The 27760-nt window shown below is 37.9% G+C and overlaps 1 protein-coding gene across 1 annotated transcript; it reads left to right on the forward strand.

The window, feature by feature from the left end:
- LOC143869732 (uncharacterized) lies at positions 1 to 27623 on the forward strand. The gene is made up of 4 exons (XM_077376292.1): positions 1 to 99; positions 220 to 340; positions 479 to 1041; positions 27390 to 27623. Exons 1-4 carry the CDS (start codon positions 1 to 3, stop codon positions 27621 to 27623), a joined length of 1017 nt encoding a protein of 338 aa, XP_077232407.1.
- The last annotated feature ends 137 nt before the right edge of the window (positions 27624 to 27760 follow it).

Here is a 27760-nt window from a genome sequence, read left to right on the forward strand (position 1 = left end):
ATGTTGGAATATGAGATAAAGTACTCTGTTCTGGAGAAAACTTGTCTAGCATTGGTTTGGGCTACTCAAAGGCTTAGACACTATTTGTTGTCAAACAAGGTTCTTTTACTTTCACGGATGGATCCGTTGAAGTACTTGTTTGAGAAACCCGCCCTTACTGGAAGAACCGCAAGGTGGTTGTTATTGTTATTTGAGTTTGACATCATTTATGTCACTCAGAAGTCCATCAAAGGACGGGTTATAGCTGAGCAGCTGGCTGATTCTCCTACAGAGGAGAATGTTTTCCTGAAAACTGAGTTTCCTGATGAAGAAATAATGGATATTGAAGAAGAAACTCCAGGTACCAAATGGTTGATGTATTTTGACGGAGCAGTCAATAACCAAGGTCGAGGAGTGGGTGCAGTGTTGATATCTCCAAAGAAAGAGTATATCCCTTTATCCATTAAGTTGCAGTTTGAGTGCACGAACAACATGGCAGAATATGAAGCTTGTATAGCAGGACTCGAGGCAGCTTTAGCTCTTCAAGTTCAAGATATAGATGTGTTTGGGGACTCAATGCTCATTATTTGTCAAACCAATGGGCAATGGAAGACTCGGGAGGATAAATTGATCCCTTATAACGCATATTTGGAATCTCTGGTTAAAAAATTCAAGAATATCACTTTTACTCACTTGTCTAGAACCAGGAACCATTTTGCTGATGCTTTAGCAACTTTGGCTTCGATGCTAGACATCTCTGCAACTATGGAGGTTCAGCCATTAGCTGTCAGATTGCAGTGGGCTCCTGCGCATGTGAATGCGATAGAAATATTGGCAAGATGTCCGGATGGGAAACCCTGGTATACGGATATCAAGAACTTCATTTCTGGCAAGGGTCACCCTCCTGACGCTTCAAGCAAAGAGAGGAAAACTCTTCAGAGGCTAGCTACCAATTTCATCATTTGTGGTGAAGAGCTGTATAGGCGATCTTTTGACGGAATCCAACTCTTATGTGTTGATGAAGACAAAGCTGTGGAGCTTATTGAACAGACTCATGAGGGAGTTTGTGGACCGCATATGAATGGCAAGATGTTATCTAGAAAAATTTTAAGACTTGGATTTTATTGGCTCACAATGGAAGCAGATTGCTTTGCCTTTGTGAAGAAATGCCATAAGTGCCAAGTTTATGCAAATCTTATTCATGTTCCTCCGTCAGAATTGCATTCTTTGACTTCGCCGTGGCCATTTTCAGTATGGGGGATTGATATCATTGGAAAAGTTTATCCGAGGTCTTCAAGCGGGCATGAGTACATTTTAGTCGCGATTGACTATTTTACGAAATGGATTGAAGCTGCTTCGTACGCTTCCATCACTTCGAATACAGTTGCGAAGTTTATCCGCACCAACATTATTTGCAGATACGGAATACCTCATGAGTTGATTTCAGATAATGGGTCGCAATTCAAGAAAGAGGTGTTACACCTGTGTGAAGAATTCAAGATAAGACACCACAAGTCATCTCCTTACAGACCTCAAACAAATGGTGCTGTAGAGGCAGCGAACAAGAATATCAAAGTCATTATCAGTAAGATGACTGAGACTTATAAAGACTGGTCGAATAAACTCCCTTATGCCTTGTGGGCTTATCGGACATCGATCAGATCCTCTACAGGTGTAACTCCATATTCTCTAGTGTATGGAATGGAAGCAGTCCTCCCTGTTGAAGTGAGAATCTCGTCCCTAAGAGTTATGATGGAAGCGAATCTGTCAGAGTCTGAGTGGGCAAGAGCTAGACATCAGGAATTGCAGATGATTGACGAAAAGAGGTTGAGAGCCTTGTATCACATCCAAGGGTATCAAAGGAGAATCGAAAGAGCCTTTAACAAGAAGGTCAAGGTTCGAGATTTGAAGCCAGGAGATATCGTCTTAAAGTCCTATAGGGCACCAGTATTTGATCCTCGAGGGAAATTCAGGCCAAATTGGTCTGGTCCTTACATCGTCGATGAGGTCCTGCCTGGAAAAGCCGTAAGACTCCTCGATGAAAGTGGAGAAAAATTAAATGAACCTACGAACCTGGATCAATTAAAGAAGTATTATGCTTAATTACACCAGAAAGCCATCTTTGATCGATTTGAGCTTTGAGCCAACAACCTATATGTTTAAAACCATTTGCAAACCCTTTGGGCCAATAAAAAATAATACTCCATTTCTTTGACAAACTCAAACCAGGGGCATCTTTTATGACTTGCGTCATAAAAGATATTGAACTTGAACTACATTATGACCTGATCCCTTTTTAAGGGTATATAGGTAGCCTGATTAATTCAGGATCGGTCATATCTTTCGTAACATTTTGAAAATAAAAATTTTTGAAACCCCAAATGGGCGAACTACGCAAACCTGATTCCCATTTCTTCAGGGATACGTAGGCAGTCTGGAAGGTCCAGATTCGGTTTAAAATACATGCAATCAAACCAAGGTTTATCCTGCTTGAATCTAAGCCTACCTTAAAGTCTTTCTGGTGTATTTTAGGCCCAGGATTGTAGAGAAACAGAAAGAAAGAAAAATGATGGAGTCTTAGACCCGCTAGACTGAAAACCCGCAAGGGCGGTCTAGGCAAAAGTTAGGGTCATTCACCCGCTGAGCTGGAAACCCGAAAGGGCGGCTTAGGCAAAAATCAGGGTGCTGAGCCTGCTGGATGGAAAATCTGCAAGGGCAGACAGTCCAGGCAAAATATAAGGCATACAGTCCGCCAAATCGAAAACCTAGAAAGGCGATTTGGTCATGGCAGTGACTTCATGCAGAGAGGACAGAGCTTTGAAGAGCCAGTTAGACTTTCATTTTCTTTGGCATCATTCTAATGTTTGAGTAAGCACCAGCAAAGCTTCCTTTGGTACTTTATGAGTTAAGGAGATTGAAACTAAGCAATCTAAAGGGATAATAACCATAACAGAAATACCGAAAAAGGAATGAAACACCTTTAAACACGGTAACCAAAAGAATCTAAGAGTGGTAGACTTTTACCATCTTGAAATATTTTATCAGGCTAAGAAGCAGATTCGGTCTCTCTTAGTGTTCATGTCTTGTGTTTTTGTCAAAGTCCTCGTTTGTCGCTTGTCAAAGTCTTTATTTTGTCGAGTCGAGGTCAAGTTTTGAGGTCTTGTTTAGTCAATGCCCTCCCAAAGCCGGGGTGGTAAAAGGGAGGGAAAGAAGAGAATCCGTGCCTTTTGTTTATAATGTAAAGCAAAGCAGAATTCAGAATGTGGCAGGCTCTTAAAACCCGTCTGAAGTATCAGTGGTTGGCAGAAATGAAGAAAGTTTCTGAGCAAAACCAGTTTCTTGTACATGAGAAAATTTTGTAAATCCAAGTGTTCATGAGAAAAACTTTGTAATCCCAAGAGTTTATTAATGAAAGCTTTCTGTTTATCCTTTTGATCCCTTTATTGTTGCTCTCCAATGAATTTTGTCATGGAAATAATCATACTAGGGGCATCTTTTATGACTTGCGTCATAAAAGATATCAATCAAACAATGATATTTGAGATGGCAATTCTCATCAAATAAAGAATAGAGGAACTTGAATACATTCTTCTGGTTCAAGCTCTTCAATCAAATTGTTTTCTTTCTGAGTCAAGTTTTCAGAAAATCTTTACTCCCAGCGGAGTCTAGAATTCATTCCTGCAATTTTCAAAATTCCAGCAGACTTCTTTTCCATTATTTTAATGATCAATACTCGAAAATTTCTTCATCCTTGCTTGAGTTTTCTCTTCAGCACAGATCGTGCATTTTCAATCATTCTCAGGCAGAAATGATTTATTCATCTGGTGAAATCGATCAAAGTTGGTCGTTTCTTCAATCATTTCAATGAATTTTATTTTTGCCAATGGCTCCGTGATTTGGAGTTTGGCATTTTTTCTTTTATCATCTTATAAATGTTTGCCAATGGCTCCGTAATTTAGAGATTGGACTTTTCTTTTATCATTTGAAAGATTTAAAAATGTGTTTTCGTCAATGGCTCCGTGATTTGGAGTTTGGCATTTTCTTATATCATTTTGTAAATGTTTTCGCCAATGGCTCTGTGATTTGGAGATTGGTCTTTTCTTTCACCATTTGAAAGGTTTTTTAAAAAAAAAAATGTGTCTTTGCCAATGGCTCCGTGATTTGGAGATTGGTAGTTTCTTTCACTATTTGAAAGGTTTAAAAAAAAAATATTTTTGCCAATGGCTCCGTGATTTGAAGTTTGGTTCTTTTCTCTCACCATTTGAGAAAGTTTCAAAAGGAAATCGCCAATGGCTCCGTGTTTTGGAGTTTGATATTTTCTTTCATCATGTTGTATATATTTTCTCCAATGGCTCTATGATTTAGAGTCTGGTAATTTCTCTCATCATTTGAAAATGATTTCTTCTTAAAGGAATTTCCAGTGAAGCAGCTCCGTATGTTTGGAGTCTGGGATTTTCTTTACTCATGAAGAGTTTTTAGAAGTAAGAAACTACCAGTGAAATTGAGCTCCGTATATTTGGAGTCTGGTCTTTTCTTCTTCGCCCGTGACATTTAGCAGTGAAATGCCAAATTTTGGCCTGTCTAATTGTCACTTCGCAATGTACCGCTACCTAACGAGTTAGGAGTCAGGTATATCTGCGTGGATTTATATGGAACCCTTTTCGCCGGACCATATCAATCTTGGATGACCCGCTACCTTGAAAGAGAGGAGTCAGGATTATCTGGATGGCTAAACAGACGAATTTTCAGCAATGGTCTGTGTAGTTATCGCCCTTCTGTTTTGAGCTAGTTTTGACAACTGACCAAGCAATATTTAGTCTGATTGTTAAAACTTGCTCATCCCTTTAAATGATATCATTTTTGGCAATTGACCAAGTGATATTTGGTCTGATTGTCCGCAAAAACCCTTATTCATCGATACAATTGTGTGTTTGAAATACGATTTTATTCTTTAAGTGTTTCGTTTCATGTTTTGTTAAAATTTTGGTTTCCAGTATAAAAAAAAGTGTTTTGTGTTTGTTTGTTTTCAAAAAAAAGGTTTTTTTTGTTGATCGATATAGTCTATTGAGTTCGAGTATTAGAGAGAAGATATCTCATTTTAGATGACAAGAGTCGGTGAGAGGCTATCTCCCTATTGTTAGTAGAGTTTTATTCTTGAGAAAAAGTCATTTTGATATTTTTACCTTTGTGATTACCATTTTGAATCGAAAACCCAAAAATTTGCTCTCGGGTCGATCAAAATGTGTTGTCTGTTCAGCTTTGACATTCGCGCGTTACACACGCTCTGTCAAAGAGGGGCATCTGTAGACACCCCATTTTGACCGAACCCTAAGAGCCTAGTTTGATTAGAAAATCTTTCAAATAGATGATCTAATATCCCAAATCATACTCTAGTGTGGGTTAAGATCCCAATTAAATCCCTTTAAAATTTCGTCGAAATCCGACGGTTTTTTGCTTCGTCAACGAGCGAAGTAGGTAATGTAGTGTGAGCATAAGGTACCAGAAGGAGTGTGGTTTATCTAGTTTAGGGGTGGTCCAGTTGGTGTATTTGGCAGTAGAGAGGTGTTTCTGGGCAACTAAGGGCCTGAACATTATTTTCTTAATTTTCAGTTATCAATTTTTCATAGACCGCCCATTTTAAGCAAAATACAAATGAAATGACCTGAAAGGAGTGTCTGGAGGCAGAAAAAGGGGGGGCGAAAGATTATTGAGTATACCTATAAATACAGAGGTGCCCTTCTCATTTTAAAAAAAAAAGAGAATTCTTATTTTTCGTTTTTTCCTTTTAGAGAGAGAAAGAGAGAGAAAAGAGAGAGAGAAAGTAGATCTGAAAACCGAAACCCTAAATCGTGTTCTTCTTCTTCTCCGGCAAGGCTCCGATCGGTATCCTCTTGCCATTCATCTTCCTTATTCTTCCGTAGAACCTTAGGCTTTTCTCTATACCTTTTTTGTCAAACCCTGAATCTCAGATTTCTAACTCTTAACCCTAACCTGTGTTTTTTTTCTTTTTCCGATTGTCTTCTCCGACTAGATCTCCGGCCGATTTCTTGTTAGAATTGTCATCTTTGCAATCTGATGATTTTATTTGTTCATCAATTTCAGATTGTATTCAGTTTTTGAATCCAAACCCTAGAGCTATAGATCTGCCTTTGCAAAATCTTTGAGTTAGATGATTTTCCAGATTTCTGTTATTAAAGCCTAGACCTAAACTTTTAAAGTCTAGATCCGATCATTTTTCACCTGAAACCTTAGATCTGTTTTGCTTCTTTTAATTAATCCCTAAGTCTGAGAGATTCTTATATTGTCTTGGAATATCTACACTCGAACCTCACTTTTCGTGCTCAAGAAAGGCATAAGTTTGAGATCAGAGCTTTGTTCAAATGTGAAAGTGAATTTCTAGCTCAAGAAAGAGAACAGTTTGGTGAAAGGTATGTTTATTTTATATAGAGTGTAAGGATTTGTTCGCCTATGAATTGATTATATTTTTTTATTCTTCTGAGCATGATTTCTGCAATTTGATATTTCTTTCTGAGAAACTTATTTTCGGTAGCTGATCTCTACGATTCCTCATCTTTGTTGCAGATTGTGAGAGATGTATAGTAATAAAATTTGTTCTTTAGTTGAGATTTATATGATGAGAGATCCGTGTTATATAATTTCTGTCATCAATTTTATGAGACTCATGAGATCTGTTTGTGATAAGCTATAAATTGTGTATATTTGTCCATAGTTTTTATAAGATTTTTAGAGGTTTAATGCTTTCATATTTTGACCTGACTAGTGGCACGAGTCTCATTGTTTCAATTTTTTTTTTTATGAACTTTTACTTTATATGTCAAAGAAATTTGAGTATTGTATGACTGAATAAAAAAAATAGAGGCAAGTGTTTCATGATCAGATTTTAAGATGATTAATGGTGTTTACTGCTTGAGTTGGTTTTAGAAAGGTTTATCTCAGTTTTGAGCCATAGGCAATATTGTGATGGTTGATTTTATTTTTTTAGCCATGGATTTGATCTACTTTTGGATATGCTGAGATTACATGTGGATTACGATTTCTTTACATTATGCAATTTTAAATTAATTGAAGTAATATTGGGAAATAGAATGCTCATTAAATTGTGATGTACAACTAGAATGATCAGTTTTCCTTTTGAACGATGAACATATGATTTGTTTATAATTTAAAAGATGATTTTTCTGTTTTGAATCTCACATTCTGAAAAATGGTATGGTTATGTACCTTGATTTTTTATAACTCTTAAATAGTTGTCCCTATATTTGATAAAAAAAAAATGTAAATGAGTTTTTTTTTAAGAAAAGGAGAAAGTCAATTGGTAGGTCTTTTGTAATCCGAAAATGTAGGATTAAGGTTAGTAAACATTATGATTCAATATGTTAATGTTGTAATTTTTTTTGCAATATCATTTTTTTCTTTTGCTTTTTATAAGTTTCAGCGTGTATTATTTTTGTATGATTTATTGGACAAAAGCTCTAATTTTTATTCATGGTTGATTGATTGCTCATTATGATCTCTTAGAAATTGCAATAGCTCAGGTGGCTGTTTGAGATTAATTCTTGAAATACGGTTATGTTTGTAGCAGTCCTTTTCTTATTGGTAGGGTTATAGAAATATTTATGCCTGATTCCCTTCCTTAAGTTTGTGTTATGTTCCCATTGTTTTATTAATTAGATAAGGTAGTTGTTGCCTCTATACCTTGATCCATTGATGTCAACATAATTATGCTTTGGTTATCATCTTGAATTATGTACGAATGAGCTTTTATTTCTAGTTATATATGAAGATATTTTGTCTCTTTGCAACACCAATAAACTAATGTTTGTAGATTTGATTTAATGACTATTAATGAATTGGTATTTATATTACCTTATGAAAATAATAACAGCCCTTATTTTGTTGAGTAACCGTAGTTATGCCCCAAACAGAACCCTAAATCTACTTGTTATTTAGGTTAAATAATATGTTCAGTTTGTCTTTTGATATGACAATGGTGGCTCTCATGTTATAACATGCACCCTTACATACTTTAGTTACCTAGCTGTCGATACTTAAGGTTTTTATTCCTTGGAGGTTAGTTTAATTATTTTTATCTTTGATTTTTCACAGAATAACATGCGTTCTGTTTTATTTTTGCATAATTTTATCTTTTTGTTTCAATTGTGTTGCTCTGATTGTTATTCCTGAACGGTTATGCCTTCTATTTTGGTGAAATATGTGGTAAGACGCTTGTTGCTTGCGTAATTCAAGTCATTTTTATTTTATTTTATAATAGCTTGTTCTAGCTGGTTCCAATAAATGTGTCTAACGATTTCCCTTCATAGGATGATATCACTCAGTTGGTCTGTTAAAGGTTGAAATGAAAATCATAGTGATTGAATTGTCACAACCTGGAATCTGTTAGCATATAATCTAGAATCTATTAACACATAATCTGGAATCTGTTAGCATACCACCTGGAATTAATTGCCATATGACCTGGAATCTGTTAGCACATAGCCTGGAATCTGTTAGCATACAACCTGGAATTAATTGCCATATAACATGGAATCTGTTAGCACATAGCCTGGAATCTGTTAGCATACAACCTGGAATGAGTTGCCATATAACCTGGAATCTGTTAGCACATAACCTGTTTCAAATACTTTATATTTCTTTTCTACCAAAGCATGAGGAAGGACCTGTCAGTTTCTGTTTTGTGCTAGGAAGGAAACATTGGCATCATTGTACATCATAATATTTCCCCTTCTATGATACAGTTTTTAATGGAAGTTGGCCTGCTATGAATGTTGTGATGAGAGTGTGGCTATCTTCATTACTCATATCCTTGATAATGACAGCCCCCATTTTTTTTTATATATACTCGATGCTAAGAACATCTTTCATTCAGTTTTTTTAGTTTTCAGTAATTGTATTGCCCTACCTTTGCATTTATTCTTGAAACATAAGCTTTAATCTTAGAAATGTAAATTGGAGTGATATATGCAATAGTTTAGATGAGTTTATTTCATTGTGTGTGTACAATTTCGATTCAGTTGTGTCTTTGTAGTCATATGTATGCTCAATTTCAGTTTAAGTATATCTACCTTTTAAGTTTGTAGAGAACTTTACGGCAGGGGATAAACTTGTAGTTATGAGAGCATAGTAAGATCATCATAATTAGCCTCTAATAGCTCAGCTGCGAGTGATATCCCATTTACCATATTTTGGTACCTTAGTTTGTATGGCTGGATTTTATTTTAATCATAGTCCTCATGTCTCGGTGATGAGTTTATAAAAAAAAAATATCTTTCTTTAAAATCTCCATGTATCTCGAATGAATTGATGAAAATTTTATAGTCTTTGTTTCAGTTTTTATGTTGAATCAGCCCTGTTTTGAAATCAGCCCTAGTTTCAGCCTTTGTTTTGAATTAACCCTTGTTTTAACCCTTACCACAACAGCCCAACCCGTATTATGTTGTTGGAATAAAATAATGACCATAGCAGCTGTTATTTTAGTATCGAAACATGAAAATGTCTGTGGCAGTCCACACAGTTTTGTTAATATATCTATGTTTTAGCAGCTGTTATCCCTTCTCACACTATCTGATCTTCATAATCAACCAAAATTATTATCATTATTATTATTAAAGATCTGATAGGGAATTTTGTAGCTGTTTTTATTATAAAAATTAATTATTAGATACCTTCTCTGGGAATTTTCTTGTAAAACTTGAACATGATGTTTAGTTCTTGGCTAATAAATCTCGATGCTCGAAAGATTAGACATTTTAAGGTCCGTGTAAAAAAAAAAAAATTTGAAATCGTGAAATGAAGCTCCATATGAGGGGTAGCTTGGAGAATGATATTAACTCATTTACAGGTTCAATGATATTTTGTACTTCATTAGAATATTTTTCTTTTAGAAGTTATGGTTGGAAAAAAGCCTTGATTTATTGAGTAGTATTAGTTCTTTCTTATCTGTTTAATGCAAATGGGTGCAAGATCTATAACAAGTAAAGTTCTGTTGTTGCTATGTAATTTTAGGAATATTTGGATGATCATTTTGAATGATTATTATCATTTTGTCCAAAGTACCTGCCATGATTATGCTTTATTTACCAGTCATGAGGAAATAGACATAAATTATATATATTCTGTGCATAATGGTATGCTCTGTATCCTATTAGTTCACTTCATTTTATGAACTGGTTTATTTCACGAAATGATTCAGTTCATGAACTAGTTCAATTCATAAAGTAGTTTGGGTGTATTTAAAATTATGAATGTTCAATTTTTGTTTTTAGACGTATAAGTAGAAAAGATGTATTATTTGGATTCTTTTAATTGGGAACTGTCATAAAATTAATTGATTTTATTTTTATTTTGTAAAACAATACCGTATTGCTTAAGGTATAAAATTGGTTTGTTCTGTATGTTTTGGGTAACACACAAATTGGCTTTGAGGCTTACTTAGTCTTTATTTAAGGAATAGTGCAATGAAATTTATAGTATAAAAATCTGTCATGTTTTAATTGTAACCGAGACATTTAAATGTCATATGGAGATTGTTTCCTTGGGTATTATAAAAACAGTCCATACAATGCACATTTATTAAGTAGCCTGTTCGTGTGGGTTATAAAAATTTATTCGGTTTTCTTTAAATATTATACCCAATTCATGGAATCAAGTTTACTTAAGATTCTCAAATTAAATATTTTGGATTTGATTATAGTATTAGGTTGGATTTCTTTTAATAAAGTTCACAAGATTTTTATGATGCAAAGTTTGTTAGACTTTCTTTCAGTATCCCATAATATTACAGGGAATGAATAAATGGGTAAAGTTGCTAATATTGTCTATTTGTGTGATTGGATGGAATTGGACTCACAAATTATTATTATTATTTTTTTAGGTAGTTTACAGAAAAATTATCCAATCTTTTCTAGCTTTTCTTCTTTGTCCCTTGAGATTGATTTAATTTCATTGGTCGCACCTTCCTATGGTTTCCATTTTGCTAGAGATTAGATCCTTCTCATTCATTATCGGGGCAATGAAGGCATTAGCCCAAGCCCATCCTTATAGGACTTACTCAGTCCAAGTAGTGTTCCCCCTCCTTTATATAGTAGACTTGCCTAGTCTTTTAGACGCCCTTTTAGATAGTTAGCTCCCTCATTGCTAGGGCAGTGAAAGAGTCATCTATAGCCCCCATTAGGAGACATACCTTGTCTCGTGAGGCATTTCTCTTTGGGAGTCAAGCCTCATTTAGAACCCATCTTTGTGTCTATAAGACATGCCTTGCCTCATTTGCAGAGCCCCTATTTGGAGACAAGCCTTGTCTCATTTAGAGAATTCTCCCTTTAGGAGGCTTACCTAGCCTCATACTCTCCTCCTCTCATAGAGTTATAAGACACTGTTTGTCTTGTCAGGTACCCTTTTTTAGCGTCATTGGTTAGAAGTCTGCCCTTAGGGCTAGAAGCTTATCATCTGTTATTTGTTTAGAGGTTTTACTCCATAGATTAGATATCCTATATTTTGGAGACTGGCTAAGTCTCGTCAGCTTTTGGTCATCTCTTTGAGATTATTTTTCTCATATCGGAATTTTAGTTCCCTCGTTTGTCTTCCTCCCCCCAAGGCTTGAGGGATCCCGTTTCCCTCTTTAATACCTTACCGTGATATGGTGGGTATAGAGGCTCTTCTATCAGATCCCCTTTAGTCGAAAGGGTGTTAACATACTTTTAATCGTCAAAAATATAAAAGCACTTCAAAAACATTTGAAAACATCAAAAACCTTTAAAAAAAAAAACTTAAAGTGTTGAGTTTTATAGTGTATTAGGAAAGTTTGTTTCGAACTACGTTGGCTTGATCCCTTTCAACAGGGTACGTAGTGCAGCTTGGGATCCACATCCCAAGTCCAGCCAAATCTTTAAAAATAAGCATTTTAAATCTTTCAAAATTACAAAAATCTTTCAAAATATTGTTTTCTTCGAAAGGATCTTCCTCTAGAGTTAGGAGCTTGTCCTAGTTAGAGAGTTTTTGAGTCGGGAGTTGCTCCCTCGTTCATCTGTTTGTTTGTTGTGTGTTTTATTTGTTTGTGTTAGAGTTAGGAGTGAGTCCTACCTAGGAGTTCTACACCTCCGTCCGGTCAGTTGGCGATCCACATCGCCAATTGATGACTAGGTCTAAGATGCGATAGATCCTACTGTTTTCTTCAGGATATATAGCCTAGCTACACATAGATTATAGGAACCACCTGCATTAGCTTAGGGCTAACCTGCATTTAGTTAGGGCATATAGGGTGTCCTAAAATCTACAATCCATTGGAATTTAAATAATCACACAAGAAGCTTTAAGAATTAGTCCGGTCTTTTAGATCGAGTCTAGGATAGAGGTCTAGATGTCTTAGGCATCATAGCTTAGAATAGGTGCGAAGAACTACGTTGCCTTGATTCTCGTGGAGGCGGGGATACGTAGGCTTCTTTGGATGAACATCAGATCATCTAAAGACTCGGGCCTAGGTATAGATTAGAGTCTTAGGGTTGTTTGGTATCGAGTCATTTTCTATGTTTTGCAATGTTTTCTTACTTTATTGCGCATACCTTATACTTTTTTTTTTTGTGTGTCATGCATGTGTTTGTTCACCAGAACTTAGACACCCATTAGGCATGTCACTTATAACCTAGTTTTGCTTAGGCGACACTTATTTCATTTCTTTTTATGTGTGATTATAATTCATCTCCGAGACATGCATGATTAGATAGACGTCTTCTCGGAGATATTGATTCTCATTTCATATGACTTTTGCTCAAAACTCTTCAAAATCATTAAATAAATGGCATAAGAGACCAGGTGTTTACACTTGGGCGGATGAGGTGCTCTTTAGACCTTCCAAATTCGTAACCAGGCACGAACCCTCTTTTTATAATCTCTGGTTATCCGTTGCAACAGAGCATAGTATGGGATCCAGGGCCCATTTGCCTTTTTCCTTGGATGGCGACTCTTCTTTGTTTAAGGTACGCCTCGAATCTGAGCTAGTCCCCGAATCGAGAGGTATCTCACCTTTTATATCGCCACTCATACTGTGAGAGGCATTTCTTCTTTCGAGAGTTCCTTGGTAGAGCTCTCCATTCACGTGGATGATCCATAGAGACCAGTGTGGGGCCCGTCCCCCGCCCCTCTCTCGGATCGGGGTCCACAATAAGCCGGCTCCTTTGATTATAGACTTAGCAAGTACATGACTTTATCTAGGCCGCCCTTTCGGGTTTTCAACCTAGTGGGTCTTCAGACTCTCGTTCTTTTCATTTCTTTCTGTTTTTGTTTTCAATTGCCTTGAACCTTTGCTCGTTTCACCAGAAGAACTTTATAGGTAGGCTCGGGTTCAAAAGGGTTGGATATCGGAAGTTCAAACGATTTGGACCGAATCTGGTCTTGCCAGACTACCTACGTACCCCAAAAATGGAGGATCAGATCCGCGTAGTTCGCTTTGGGGTTTAACAAAGAATGGTTTAGCTTTTTAGCTTCAAAATTTTGGAAGGGGAATGATTTAGCTTTTATCCCCAAGGTTTTGACCGAACCTGAATTGATCAGGTTGCCTACGTACCCCCGAAGAGTTGGGGATCATGTCATGACGTAGTTCAGGTGCATAAATGCCCCTGGTTTATAATGTGGTTGAAAGAATTATTTGGTTTTAAAACGTTGGCTCAAAGGGCTCACAAAGGATTTTTTTTTAAACATTGGGATTTTGGCTATAAAGGCTCAAACGTCCAAAGATGGCCTCCTGATGTTTTGATGTACAAGCTTTTGAGGAATAAGGTTCAAGACTTTGATTTTTTTTTTTCGAGAGTTTGGCGATATTTGCAAGCAAGACTTCAACCACGGTGCTCCACTTAAACTTGTGCGCTTCTCGAATATCTTGAATGCTCAAGATTATATCGCTCTCGATAATCTCCAAATGTCGGAGACAATTCTGATATTCAATCTATCTCATAGACTCCATCACTTGGGTCTTTGATTTTTCTAAGGAGTTGTCTAAGGGACACATTCCCGTCTCCTTCTTATCTTTTTCTCATGCCTTTCTTTCTTTTGAATATTCTCTTTCTTTTGGACATAAGAATTGTCCTTACTATCTGAATACAATGACTTGAAATCCCACCAGGATGTACAACCCTAGTGTTCTTCTTGGGGATCAAGTTCTATGAATACAACTTTGCATCTGAAAACCTTCTCTCAATGTTCTCATCAGCTTCACTTGATGTCTGATGCTTCACTCTCTTGAATTTTTGCTTTTGACTAAATGTCTAAAGCTGATGGAGTCTTGCTTTTCATCACAACAAGGCATTCACCCGGTTTATCCTTATAGGATCAAGCAAGACTACCTCAAACCCCCTCTAAATAGGTTTATCAATTCCTCGTTTTCCTCGGGAGATAAAGTTTTGCCAATCAGTCTTTCCCGAGTTTCGGATTTCAATACTACTATCAACAGCTTTGATTTCTTCTTTGAGTGGCTATGCTCGACGCTCTTCCTCTCGTTTGATCATGTTTCAGATCTCGAGGGGAATTTCGTCTGCATTCTCATCCGAAGAGGGTGTCTTTAGTTTTAGTTTAAACATTAGATCTAAGAGTGAATCATAGAACATCAAAGATACAAAATGAACAACTTTATTGAATTGAAGACTCTGAAGTACATCAGTAACTTTTTTTTTCGACACGCCTCAATGAGCTCTACATCGAACTTGACAAAGGATGGAAGCAACAAACTGTGAATGAACACGACTGACAAACATGACACACACATTTCTTTCTTTTGTTTGACATTGACAAAATAAGACTTACCAACTTTGAGAGAAGAAAATTGGTGTACACTCAACGAAAGACAAACTTAACAAAACAGGACACTTCTTCGATGGTAAATGAACTGGCATTGAAAGGTTATGGGTGGCACTCCTTCCTCCATGATGTCCATAACTAGGGTTTCAACCCTGGTGTAGGTTCTGTTGACCTGGCTGGGTGAAATGAAAGGAAACTGGTTCAACAAATGGGTGAAATCAATTAGGTCTGACTCCTGTCATGGAAATGAGAAACACTAATTTTAGTGTGAGACAATCTCGTTGAATGTTATACACAAGTTGAAACAAGAGATAATACAAACACATCTCTCCCATGGGTAAGAACCAACAGCATAACAATTGGAAGAATGATTATGGTAAGATAAACACATGACTCATCAACAATCCCAAAAGATGGTGATCACATTGAAAATGTGTTGGGTAAAAATTGTCAGCATGACGGCCACACAAAAGGGACCCCACAAGTCATCTCAAGGGTATATGAATAATCTCTGTAGTATAGAACTCCCAGCAAGGATACTTGCACTCAAATGATTGTGGCAAGATAGGCTCATGAGTGAAAAACAGAATATGGTCATCGGAGGGATGTGAGGGACTGACCATGAATGACGACATTTAGAGATGGGTTGAATTTGCAACCAAAAGATCGAAGGATAGATCGTGACCATAAGAATGATGATTAGAAGCCATCGATCTGATCATAATCTAAAAGAATGAATAGATAGGGATAATTGATTAGATTAAGAATGAAAACCTAACTAAGAGGTAAACCCTAATCTAATAATGTAAAACATGGATCAATTTTAAGACCAATAGATCAAGGAATAGATAATGGATAAAGAACCAATAATCTAATGACAATCCACAGAATGGATAAAATAGAAAGGATTGATTAGATTACGAAGGAGAACCTAACTAAGAGGTAAACCCTAATCTAATAATGCACATATAGGATCAATGATACAAGGTATGAACCAGATCTATGATCGAAAGATCAGAACAAAGACCATGGTCATAACGATGACAAATAGAAGTCATCGACCAAATCTAAATCTCAAAGAAAATGACTGATTGGATTAGATAAGAAACATTACATAGGAGTAAGCCCTAATCTAATAATCAATAAATAGGTATATACATATATATCCTAACCAGGGGCACCAGCCCTAACCTGATCTAGCAGAGCCAAGAAAATCTTGACTCAAAAGTGTCTGTGAGTGTATTAGATAACGCGGCGGGTAATCACGGTGTGACTTGCCCTTCTACACTACATGGGTAGGCTGACTTCCATCCTAGGCTCACATATGCTGGTCGCACATGTTCGTCCTATATGAGTACATATATATAGTGTCCTAGCAAGGGTTCCCTAATTTTGGTTCTAAAGGGATCAACTAATATATATATATACATAATATAATGAAATAAAAGTAAGGCCCGGGCATTTCTGCAGGGTACTATGCTTATGACCATACCCTTGATGTATAACGCCAGCACACCCAGCATTATACAGAGTAAGTTCATTGCTCATCGGCTACTGTAGAACACCAGCACACCCAGTGTCTACGTCTGCAGCTCTGGCGCATAGCTTGGAAATAGATACAATAGCACCAGCAGGGTAATGACATCCCATCTGGCACGCACTGTATCTATCCCGTGGAGCCCATAATAATAAAATCAATAAAAGAAAAAAATGAAAATAAAATGATGCATGTGGTGCAGTGTGTGATTCCATTGTTTTAAACACCTATTTGGTGCCCCTGGATTCTAAACGATTAAATTCTCATTTCACATGATTTTAGCCCAAAAATTCTTCAAAGTTAGTAACAAATGGCATTTTAACAGAGTTAGGCAGTATCTCGAAAGAAATCCCCAGCAGAGTCGCCAGCCTGTGGACCCCGATCCGAGAGAAGCGGCGGGGGACATGCCCCACGCTACGAAGTCTCACTGGATCATCCACGTGAATGGAGAGCTCTACCAAGGAACTCTCGAAAGAATGTGCCTCTCACAGCATGAGTGGCGATACAAAGGTGAGATACCTCTCGATTCGGGGACTGGCCCAGATTCGAGGCGTACCTTAAACAAAGAAGAGTCGCCATCCAAGGAAAAAAGGCAAATGGGCCCTGGATCCCATACTATGCTCTGTTGCAACGGATAACCAGAGATTATAAAAAGAGGGTTCGTGCCTGGTTACGAATTTGGAAGGTCTAAAGAGCACCTCATCCGCCCAAGTGTAAACACCTGGTCTCTTATGCCATTTACTTAATAATTTTGTAGAGTTTTGGGCGAAAATCATATGAAATGGGAATGAATATCTCCGAGAAGACGTCTATCTAATCATGCATGTCTCGGAGATGAAATCAAAGGCACACAAGATAAAATAAAAGAAACATGTGCCGCCTAAGCATAGCTAGGTTATAAGTGACATGCCTAATGGGTGTCTAAGTTCTGATGAACAAACACATGCATGACACACCAAAAAAGTATAAGGTCTGCACAATAAAGTAAGAAAACACTGCAAAACATAGAAAATGACTCGATACCATACAACCCTAAGACTCTAATCTATACCTAGGCCCGAGTCTTTAGATGATATGATCTTCATCCAAAGAAGCCTACGTATCCCCGCCTCCTCGAGAATCAAGGCAACGTAGTTCTTCGCACCTATTCTAAGCTATGATGCCTAAGACATCTAGACCTCTATCCTAGACTCGATCTAAAAGACCGGACTAGTTCTTAAAGCTTCTTGTGTGATTATTTAAATTCCAATGGATTGTAGATTTTAGGACACCCTATATGCTCTAACTAAATGCAGGTTAGCCCTAAGCTAATGCAGGTGGTTCCTATAATCTATGTGTAGCTAGGCTGTATATCCTAGGAAAACAGTAGGATCTATCGCATCTTAGACCTAGTCATCAATTGGCGATGTGGATCGCCAACTGACCGGACGGAGGCGTAAAACTCCTAGCTAGGACTCACTCCTAACTCTAACACAAACAAATAAAACACACAACAAACAAACAACGAACGAGGGAGCAACTCCCGACTCAAAAACTCTCTAACTAGGACAACCTCCTAACTCTAGAGGAAGATCCTTTCGAAAAAACAATATTTTGAAAGATTTTTTGTAATTTTGAAAGATTTAAAATGCTTATTTTTAAAGGTTTGGCTGGACTTGGGCTGTGGATCCCAAGCTGCACTACGTACCTCGTGGAAGAGGATCAAGCCAACGTAGTTCGGAATAGATTTCCTAACTACTCCTAATGATTCAAGATTTTTGAGATTTTTTTGTTTTTTAGATGTTTTTATTGTTTTTAAGTATTTTTGACTCAAAGGGGACAAATCCTATCATCATAAGGGGAAGACAGACTCCTGATATCCCGCAAAGGTTGGACAGCATCCTATGCTTTGCGGAGGGAAATGAACAGAATAACAACTCTGCAAGGGTTGGACAGCATCCTATACCTTACAAGAGCGGATAGAAAAAAACACAAGATTTGATGAGAGGTTGGATAAAATCCTAACCCCTATGATGATAGGACCGACTCCTGAAAGAAAAACAGACTCTCTAGCTAAGGACAGACTCCTAGGCTAAGGACTGACTCTGAAAATAGGATTCTAAGAAGGAGGTGCTAATGAGACAAAGCCTGTCTCCTAAAAGAAAAAGAGATAAAGAAGGGTGCTAGTGAGACTATCAAGCTAAGATAAAACTCACAAGTAACAAGGAAAAAGAGACCTTATGCATATTTAGTAAAGGTAAAACATCCAGCCGGGCCGGACAGCTACCTAGCCCTAGGGTGCAACAAATGTGCAACCCAATACCCATAAGGGTAAGGGGTATGTTGCCAAGCCGAGTAGGATGTTCTCCCAAAACCAAATGATGCACAAAGAGGAGGTTTAGCAAGAAAATGAGACTAGGTAAGTCTCTTAGACACAGAGGTAGGATAGAGAAAAATACTAACAAGGAAAAAAGAGACCTTGTGCATATTTGGCAAAGGTAAAACACCCAGCTGGGCCGGACAGCTACCTAGCCCTAGGGTGCAACAAATGTGCAACCCAATACCCATAAGGGTAAGGGGTATGTTGCCAAGCCGGGTAGGGTGTTCTCCCAAAACCAAACGACGCACAAAAAAGAGAGTTTAAGACCTATGAGATTAGAGGTAGTCTTCTAGAGGTTAACTCAGGTTGATTCATTAATGAGACAATGCCTGTCTCCAAAGATTTGGATCTAAAAGACTAGGCAAGTCTTTTGAGAAAATAGAATGCTATTCGGACTGTGCAAGTCCCCTAGAGATGGGCTTGGGCTAGCGCCTTCATCGCCCTTTCAGCGAGAGGGAATTCTAATATCAAAGAATTTTAACAAAATCTATAAGACTGTGTTAGTCTATCAAAAAGAGAAGAAAAGGCTACCAGATAATCGCAAATTTTATTCTAAGAATAAATCAAGTGCTAAGCAAAGAAGAATATACAATCTAATGGCAATCATAAAATGATAAATAACATTAATTAGTCCAGACCAGCCGCTGGATAGCCTAATAAAGTAAAAACAATATCAAAACACTTCAAAACCAACCACAAACCCCAATACGGGGACTCCAATGAAATCAGATGATGCCAAAGTAATCATCTGATATCATATACACATGATAATATTTCTAATCCCGCCTTGAGATCAGACAGTACTCATGTCGATAATATCGAACAGAGTAGTCATCTGATCTCCTTCTTCCTATTAACAATTTATTTAAATAAATAGGAAATGAGTGTAATAAGCTTTGAGATAATCTCACCTGAACAATGCATTTATTTACCGTCTTCAAAACCTAACTCAAAGCTTAGTATAAAAGACAAATAATAAATTTTTAACAAATCATACAAATATTTTTAAGGATATTTTCAATTTATACAAAATTTAATACATAACAGGGCATCAACTTGTGCAGAAAATGTGCTTAAACCAGTGTCTAAACAGAAGACAGAAATGTGTAGAAACTGTGCATAAACCAGTGTCTAAACAGAGGACAAAAATGTGCAGAAAATGTGCGTGAAATGAACCCCAACTATTTTTCCAACAGAGCAGAAATGTGAGCTGATCTAGTGCCAAAATAGTGTAGAAATGTGCTGATCCAGTGACAAAATAGAGCAAAAATGTGAGCTAATATTCAATCAAATGGAGATTGTAAATAACAAGATCTACCAAACATCTTGTTAACCATAGACTAAGAATGCCAGCAGATTTTACCTGAGGTGCAATCTGAGGTGGAATCAAGATCTACTCTGTTAAAACCTTTTGCCGGCATTGCACAAGGTAGCTGACCGAGCTTATTGCTGAAATTACTGATAGAGGCCCCTAAACCGCCACTCCTTCGATCAAATCCAACGAGAAAATGTTCTAGTAACTGGATCTGGTCAGCTATTTGATGTTTGATCGGACTCCTGGTGAATGACCAGAGAAGGTGAATTTTGATGACGGAGAAATTACCAGATTCCGGTGGGTGAATTTTCCAGAAACCATAGCAATTCGCCTAATTCTGACTTAGCTGAATTGAAGTACAGAGACGCCGCAATTCCAAAATCAGTGATGACAAACACAAGTCATAAAAGTAGCCAGATAAAATGAAGGCCAGAGATCAAGATGATAACGGCGGAATTGACAGATCTGACCGGAGAAGGAATGAATTCGCCGGAGATTTAATACCAGAGATAGTAGAATTAGCCAAAACTTGTGAAAATAGATTGAATCTGTGGTGAATCTCCCAAATCATCGGATCGAAAATGAAACTGATGACAAAGCCGTGATGAAGAAAGGAAGCTAGATTCCAGCAATAATCGCCGGTGAAGATGGACCTTTGATCGGAGGATATGATGAAATTGCCGGAGAGGATCGGAAAAAATGGAAAAAGATAAAGGATGGACGAGTGCGGTGGCTAACCGGAGGTGAAGGAGGTGATGTAGAGAAACTTCGGCGGTCGAATTTTATATGAAACTCATCGGAATCTAAGAGATTCCGTTCGAAAAATTAGTTAGGGTTTGGATCTGTGATCGAAGCTTGCTGGAGAAGAAGAAGGAGAAAGAGTCGGCAAATAGCCGGGGCTTGACCGGAGCTATACAGAGCATGATCGGAGTCGCGGAGTTGCCGGAACTCAAGCTCACCGGAGGAGGTGGATTTGCCGGAGAAGATGACTTCGGTTAGGGTTTGAGGTGAAAAAATGGTGGAAAAAGATAAAAGGGATGGATGTTTGGAAGAAGGGAAGAAGAAAGAGCCGGCAACTAGCCGGAGCTATGACCGGAGCTATGCCGAAATCCGGCATATTCGATCGGAGAAGGAGAAGGAGAAGAAAAGAAAAGGGTTTCACAGATCTCGTTCTCTCTCCCTCTGAAACGAAAAAAAATTTTTTTTTTTTTTAGCCTTCGATCCTTTATAAAGGGAAATGAGATATTAATGCTCCCCCCTCTTTGACTTGGGACAACCCCCTCTAGGATAATCCACCCCCCTTTTGCCGGTTTATACTAAGGCATTCCCTCGGCTCGTTTACCAGGCAAATGCGCTCGGATTTCGACGAAAATTTACAGGGACCTAGCTGGGACCTTGACCTAGCTAAGGGCGGAGTTTGGGATCCTAGCTGATTGATTTGGTTGGATTTTTGTTCAAACACGGGAGGCTCAAGGTACGGTCAAAATGGGGTGTCTACAACGGGTTTCGGCTTTTTCCGTAAAAATTCAATAAAATCTTTCTAAATTCAACATTCTATATATGGACCCAACCCATTGACATTTATGGTGCATCCCTCTCACATGATCGGACCATCTTTTTTTAAAAATAACTTTTCGGACCAAAATGCCCCTATTTGACTGTCAGACATCCAAATGCGATCAAAATACCCTCAAATTGGTTCACCCGTAAAGGGAAAAATTAAAAATGGAAAGTCTTTGTAGTCAAACTTCAAAAGTAGAAACTTTTAAAATTGGGTCCTTTCGGTGAGCAATATTAAACAGGATCATTTGGTATCCCCTAAAAATACCCAAAATGCCCTCAACACTTAGAATTTCCAAATTAAGCGAAACCACTGAGAAATTCTAAATTTAACAGGTTTTCCAAAATTCAGAAAATCATTTATAATCTATCAGACATATTTCGGGGATTAAAGAATTACACAGGAAAAGACCAAATTACCCCGATGTGCTAAAATTTGGCGAGACTATGGAAAACCCTGAGAAATTCTAAAAATAGCAAATTTCCGATAATTTATGAACGGACTCAAGATTTCTTAGACACAACTTAGGGACCAAATATGATATATTGGAAATGTCTAAAATACCCCCGAAGTGCAAGACTAAGAGAAAATCTTGAGAGATCTAAATTTAGCAGGTTTCCCAAATCTTACGAAATTACTCCTAATCCATCAGTTGTACCATCGAGATGGTTTTGGATATATGAGAAATGATTGAAACATCCATAAGATGATGAAAATGTGGAAGCCCCATGAGTTTCTAAAAATAGCAGCTTTTTCAAAATTCATGTAATCGCTCAAGATCTCTCGGACACAGCTCGGGGTTCAAACGGGATACATCAAGAATGACCAAAATACCCCTGTAGTGCAAAATGGGCAAAAATGAGGGAAACCCTGAAAATTCTAAAAATAGCAGGTTTTTTCACTTGCTTGGAAACTTGATTTTACATCTTCCGGAGGCCAAAGGAACCCCCTAGAGACCTTCAGGATTGCGAATCAACTTCAATACTTCCATAATGAGGTGAAATATACCCTAAAATGCATGGATGCCTAATCTAATGCTGCATGCGGACCCAAGACTCGATGATACTGTCGAATCTTTCGCCTTTTAAAGCGTAGCAAAATGGGGGTGTCTACAGATGCCCCTTTTTGGTAGAGATGACGTAGTCATCGAATACCAAAGCAAAAGTGACAGAGCCATTTTGCGCAGCTTTAATCAACAAAGGACTCTAGACAAAATGCAACCTAGACGCAAATATATACTACCTAATGCAAGACCCTAAATGAAGTCCTAGAATTGGAATGTAATAAAAATCATTTTTATTCTTGCTACCATGAGCTGGTAGTTCAGAATAAATGGAGAAATGAATTCAATCTAAGAAAGAAAATCACGCAACTTAGAATGAAAAATAATCCCGATGCGGCGCCGTTCACAAACGGGCAATGAGAGAATGAGATATCATTTTTGAATGGATTCTGAAGAGAAGGAACAAAGATCGTTCTCAAACGATTTTTAGAAGAAAATGAGACACCGTTCACAGGCGGGCTCAAGGAAGATAAGAGGCATTCCCAAATGGACTCGGACAATGAGGCACCGTTCACAAACGGCCTCAAGGAGGATAGGAGACCATTCACAAATGGACTCAGAAAATGAGACACCGTTCACAAACGGGCTCAAGGAGGACATAAGATCATTCACAAATGGAATCAGAAAATGAGACACCATTCACAAACGGGCTCAAGGAGAATAAGAGACGATTCATAAATAGACTCGAAAAATGAGACACCGTTGACAAACGGGCTCAAAGAGGATATGAGGCCATTCACAAATGGACTCGAAAAATGAGACACCATTCATAAACGGGCTCAAAGAGAATAAGAGACTATTCACAAATGGACTCGGAAAATGAGACACCGTTCACAAACGGGCTCAAGGAGGATATGAGACTGTTCACAAATGGACTCAGAAAATGAGACACCGTTCACAAACAGGCTCAAGGAGAACATGAGACCATTCACAAATGGACTCAGAAAATGAGATATCGTTCACAAACGGGCTCAAAAAGGATATGAGGCCATTCACAAATGGACTCAAAAAATGAGACTGTTCACAAACGGGCTCAAAGAGGATAGAGGCCATTCACAAATAGACTCGAAAAATGAGACACCGTTCACAAACGGGCTCAAAGAGGATAAGAGACCATTCACAAATGGACTCGGAAAATGAGACACCGTTCACAACGGGCTCAAGGAGGATAAGAGACCATTCACAAATGGACTCGGAAAATGAGACACCGTTCACAAACGGGCTCAAGGAGGACATAAGACCATTCACAAATGGACTCAGAAAAGATGAAACACCATATTTATACGGATTCCAAGGAAATGAGACATCATATTTGTATGATGCTCAAAGAGAATAAGAGACCATTTTCGAATGGACTTAGAGAAAATGAAATTCTGTATTTATACGGATTCCAAGGAAATGAGACATCATATTTGTAGAATGCTCAAAGAGAATAAGAGACCATTTTCGAATGGACTCAGAGAAAATGAAACATCGTATTTATACGGATTCCAAGGAAATGAGACATCGTATTTATATGATGCTCAAAAAGAATAAGAGACCATTTCCGAATGGACTCAGAGAAAATGAAACACCGTATTTATACGGATTCCAAGGAAATGAGACATCGTATTTATATGATGCTTAAAGAGAATAAGAGACCATTTTCGAATGGACTCAGAGAGAATGAAATACCGTATTTATACGGATTCCAAAGAAATGATACCGTAATTGTACGGACTCGGAAGGAACATGACACCGTAATTATACGGACCCTGAAGGGAATGAGACACTATAGTTATACAGCCTCAAAGGGAATATGACACCGTAGTCATACAGGCCTAAAAGGATAAGAGTCCATAGTCATATGGACTCAAAGAGAATGAGACACCGTAGTTGTTCGGGTTCAAAAGAGATAAGACAACTTTGGTTGAGATGAATTAATGAATTCGACAATGAAGAATTTGTAGATTTTTCATGAACTTGAATTTTAGGTAAACTCGAATTTGATGAATTTTAGATGCTTGAAATTGGTGTAGGATGAAATCGGGGACAATAGAAATCGTGCCCGATGAAGATATAGGAAACTAAGACTTTGACGAATGACGAGGCGACAAACCTTAGGAAGTATGCAACATGATTAACGAGAATGGTTTAGGAACGCTATCAGGAAGCTTCAACATGATTTTTTTTTTCGTAAAGAGATTGTCTGTCTTTTCTTCTGGGGATTTTGATAACTGAAACCTTGATCTAACTACCTGTTATTGGTAATTTAGAACAACGGCTCTCTTGGATACTGAAAATTGGGAAGTGACATTTTTCCTTTGACAGGTGTTTAGATAAACACTTCTTGACCAGGATAATATTCAACTGCCCGCAAGGAAATTAAAAATTTTAAGGGTTCGTCTTTCTGAGAAACTGGCCCAATCATCATCACATATGAAATCCTCCATGCCCCAGGTGCCTTTCTGGGGCATGGTCCTCTTATGGAAACTCCACTTCCCGAAGTTTCTACTTCGGAATGCTTCTGAGCTGATCTTCTTTAAAATGAAGCTCTTTGACTAGATTCTCAAAATCTTTTCTTTAGGACTAACTTGGCGCAGGTACAATCGCAGGGAGCTAATGACACCGGGCCTATTTCACCGAGACAGTTGCATCATTTGGACACAAGGACGACGGCTGACTCTTCTTAAAGAGGAAATTTGGATAAAGGACACTATTCAAAGGATTGAGAAACTCTGAAAGAGTGAACTTAGAATGACAAAGATTGACTAACTACACTGACAGACACAGTGATGCTTCTGACTTAGTTAACGTTTTGTTTTGTAAGTCTATCTTTTCAAAGAGTAGTTTCTCAATTAATAAACACTGGACTTCTTCCTTAAAACAGTAATGCCTCAAGGATTTGGTTACCATTCCTAGGATTGTTTGGTTTCAATGCCCCCAATTTCTAGGATGACACTTGAACTCGCTTGAACTTATTTTTTATCTTCAGTCTTGATACCGGCTGTAGCCTTCTTAAAATGATTCTCTTACGTGACCAAGTCATCTCTTCAGGGTTTTTAACTTGGCGGACCGTGCTAGCCTTAACTTTTGCCTGAACCCCCTTTCTAGGTTTTCGATCCAGCAGGCTATCTCCTTAGCTTTTGCCTAAGCCGCCCTTTCGGGTTTTCAACTTAGCAGGGGAATGATCTTAAATTTTGCCTAGACCGGCTTTTCAGGTTTTCAGTCTAGTAGATCTTCAAACTCCGTTCTTTTTCTTATTCATCATATTTTTTTTTTAGTAATAGATCTTTCATTCTGAACATCTGAAGGACTTTATAGGTAGGATAGGGATTTTCAAAGAATGGCTTACGGTTTGAACAAAGATTTCGACCGAACCTGTGAACAGGTTGCCTACGTATCCCAGGGTAGGAATCAGGTCGTGTGTAGTTCAGGGCGAATGCCCCTAGTTTGAAGATAAATTGTTTGAAGGTTAATTGATTTTTCTTTTTTTCTTTCTTTCTGGAATGATTGACTTCTCTTCTTTTGGAACTTGTCCCTCTTTTTTTTCTGGAACGATTGAATTTCTTCTTTTTTTGAATCGACCGAACTCGGTTTAATCGAGCAGCCTACGTACCCCAGTGTAGGGATCAGGTCTCGCGTAGTTCGGGGCGGATGCCCTTAGTTTGATGGGTTTTCAAGAAAATTTCATTCATGCTCAAATGGTTTGCAAACCGGTATTTGTTTTGACATTGGGTTATGATTCTGGGATTTGTTCGGCCAAAGGAGGCCTTCCAATGTTCAGGTTTGGAATTAATCTAGGTTGATGAGTTCTCTTCATTATTATTTCTCTTTTTTTTTTCGGAGTTTGACGGCATTTCCAGGTAAGAGATAATGAATCTTCTTCTTTCAAGATTCTAATATGTGCTTTCGACTTTCATAGAGCGAAACTTGTTCTTTGACATCCTCCATCTATAGATTTGTAACTCTTGATATTTGATGATCACTTTTCAATGCTTGCTCTTAAACTTCTTATCTTGAATTTGTTGGCTTCATATTATGAATTTGAGAACCAAGGTCATTGATTGGAAATATGAAAGTTGTTTCCACTCTATGCCCCTTGTATAGCATATGTCTCTCACTTTCTCCATTCTCTTGAGCTTTCTATCTATGTCTTGCCCCTGGTATCGGTTGTAGCGTTTCTAGACAATCTTCTTATTCTTGAAATAAGTTTATCAATTCTTCACACTCTTCAGAGGGTAATGTACTTTTAATCGGCATTCACTGAATCAAAGTTTCAGTGCCAATGTTTATCACTTTAGTTTTATCTTTAAGAGGCCAAGCTTGACGCTCCTCTTGTTTGCGCATATGCTACAAACTAAGGGGAGTTTCGTCGGCATTTCTTTCCTCATTCGAGACGGGAGTCTTATTTTTATTGTTATGAAAGTTAGAAGCAAACACACTAGAATGTATGAAGAAGCAAGATTTATTGAATGGAAAGAAATTATATCATTATTGGACTCATCCTGAACAAGCTCAAGATTTACATTATCAGAAACGGACTCACTTGGACAAGGCACTGACAGTGACTTAACTGACATGACCGAAATAAAAATTTATTCAAATTTCAGAAGACAAAACTAGATGACTAGACTCAATAAAAATAGCAGATGGACTAAGACTCTAACACTTGCGACTATCTGGTGTTGAAGGCTCGGCGAAGGCTGGTTCGTTCTGAATCATCATCATGGCTGATACTTTTAATTTTGGATTCTTCCTGTTCTACTGCAGCTAGACCTGAGCTTCTCAAACTTCAATGTGTCTAAGCCTTATCTGGCGATGGTGCGGCATGGTTCCACAGAACATTTGGCGTTTGCTGGAATGATAGCTTGCGCTCATCAATCAATTTTTGGATCACATGTCTCAAAGTTATACACTGATCGGTGGTGTGCCCAGATCTTCGGTGAAAGTCACAGTGTTCATCTGCCTTCCACGTCCTGGGGAGTGGATTGGGAGGATCCCTAATACGAGGTAAATAGATATCGCCTGAAGCCAACCCTTGTTGCAATATAACAGATGGTGGAAGCGGGAGGGGGCGAATTGCCTATCGGGCTTTTGCTGAGGTGTAGGTCTTGGTTGATCATATTCGATTACCATAGGCT

Source organism: Tasmannia lanceolata, unplaced genomic scaffold, assembly GCF_043159265.1.
Source record: "Tasmannia lanceolata isolate RefF3 unplaced genomic scaffold, GAP_Taslan_0.1 ptg000003l, whole genome shotgun sequence".
NCBI classification, from domain to species: Eukaryota; Viridiplantae; Streptophyta; class Magnoliopsida; order Canellales; family Winteraceae; genus Tasmannia; species Tasmannia lanceolata.

Bases quoted from the DNA above. Each gene is read 5' to 3' on its own strand.
- LOC143869732 (XM_077376292.1), top strand. From the start codon at position 1: ATGTTGGAATATGAGATAAAGTACTCTGTTCTGGAGAAAACTTGTCTA. The intron at 100-219 runs GTTCTTTTACTT...TATGTCACTCAG, and splicing joins ACTATTTGTTGTCAAACAAG to AAGTCCATCAAAGGACGGGT. The intron at 1,042-27,389 runs GTTTGTGGACCG...GTTCTACTGCAG, and splicing joins TTGAACAGACTCATGAGGGA to CTAGACCTGAGCTTCTCAAA.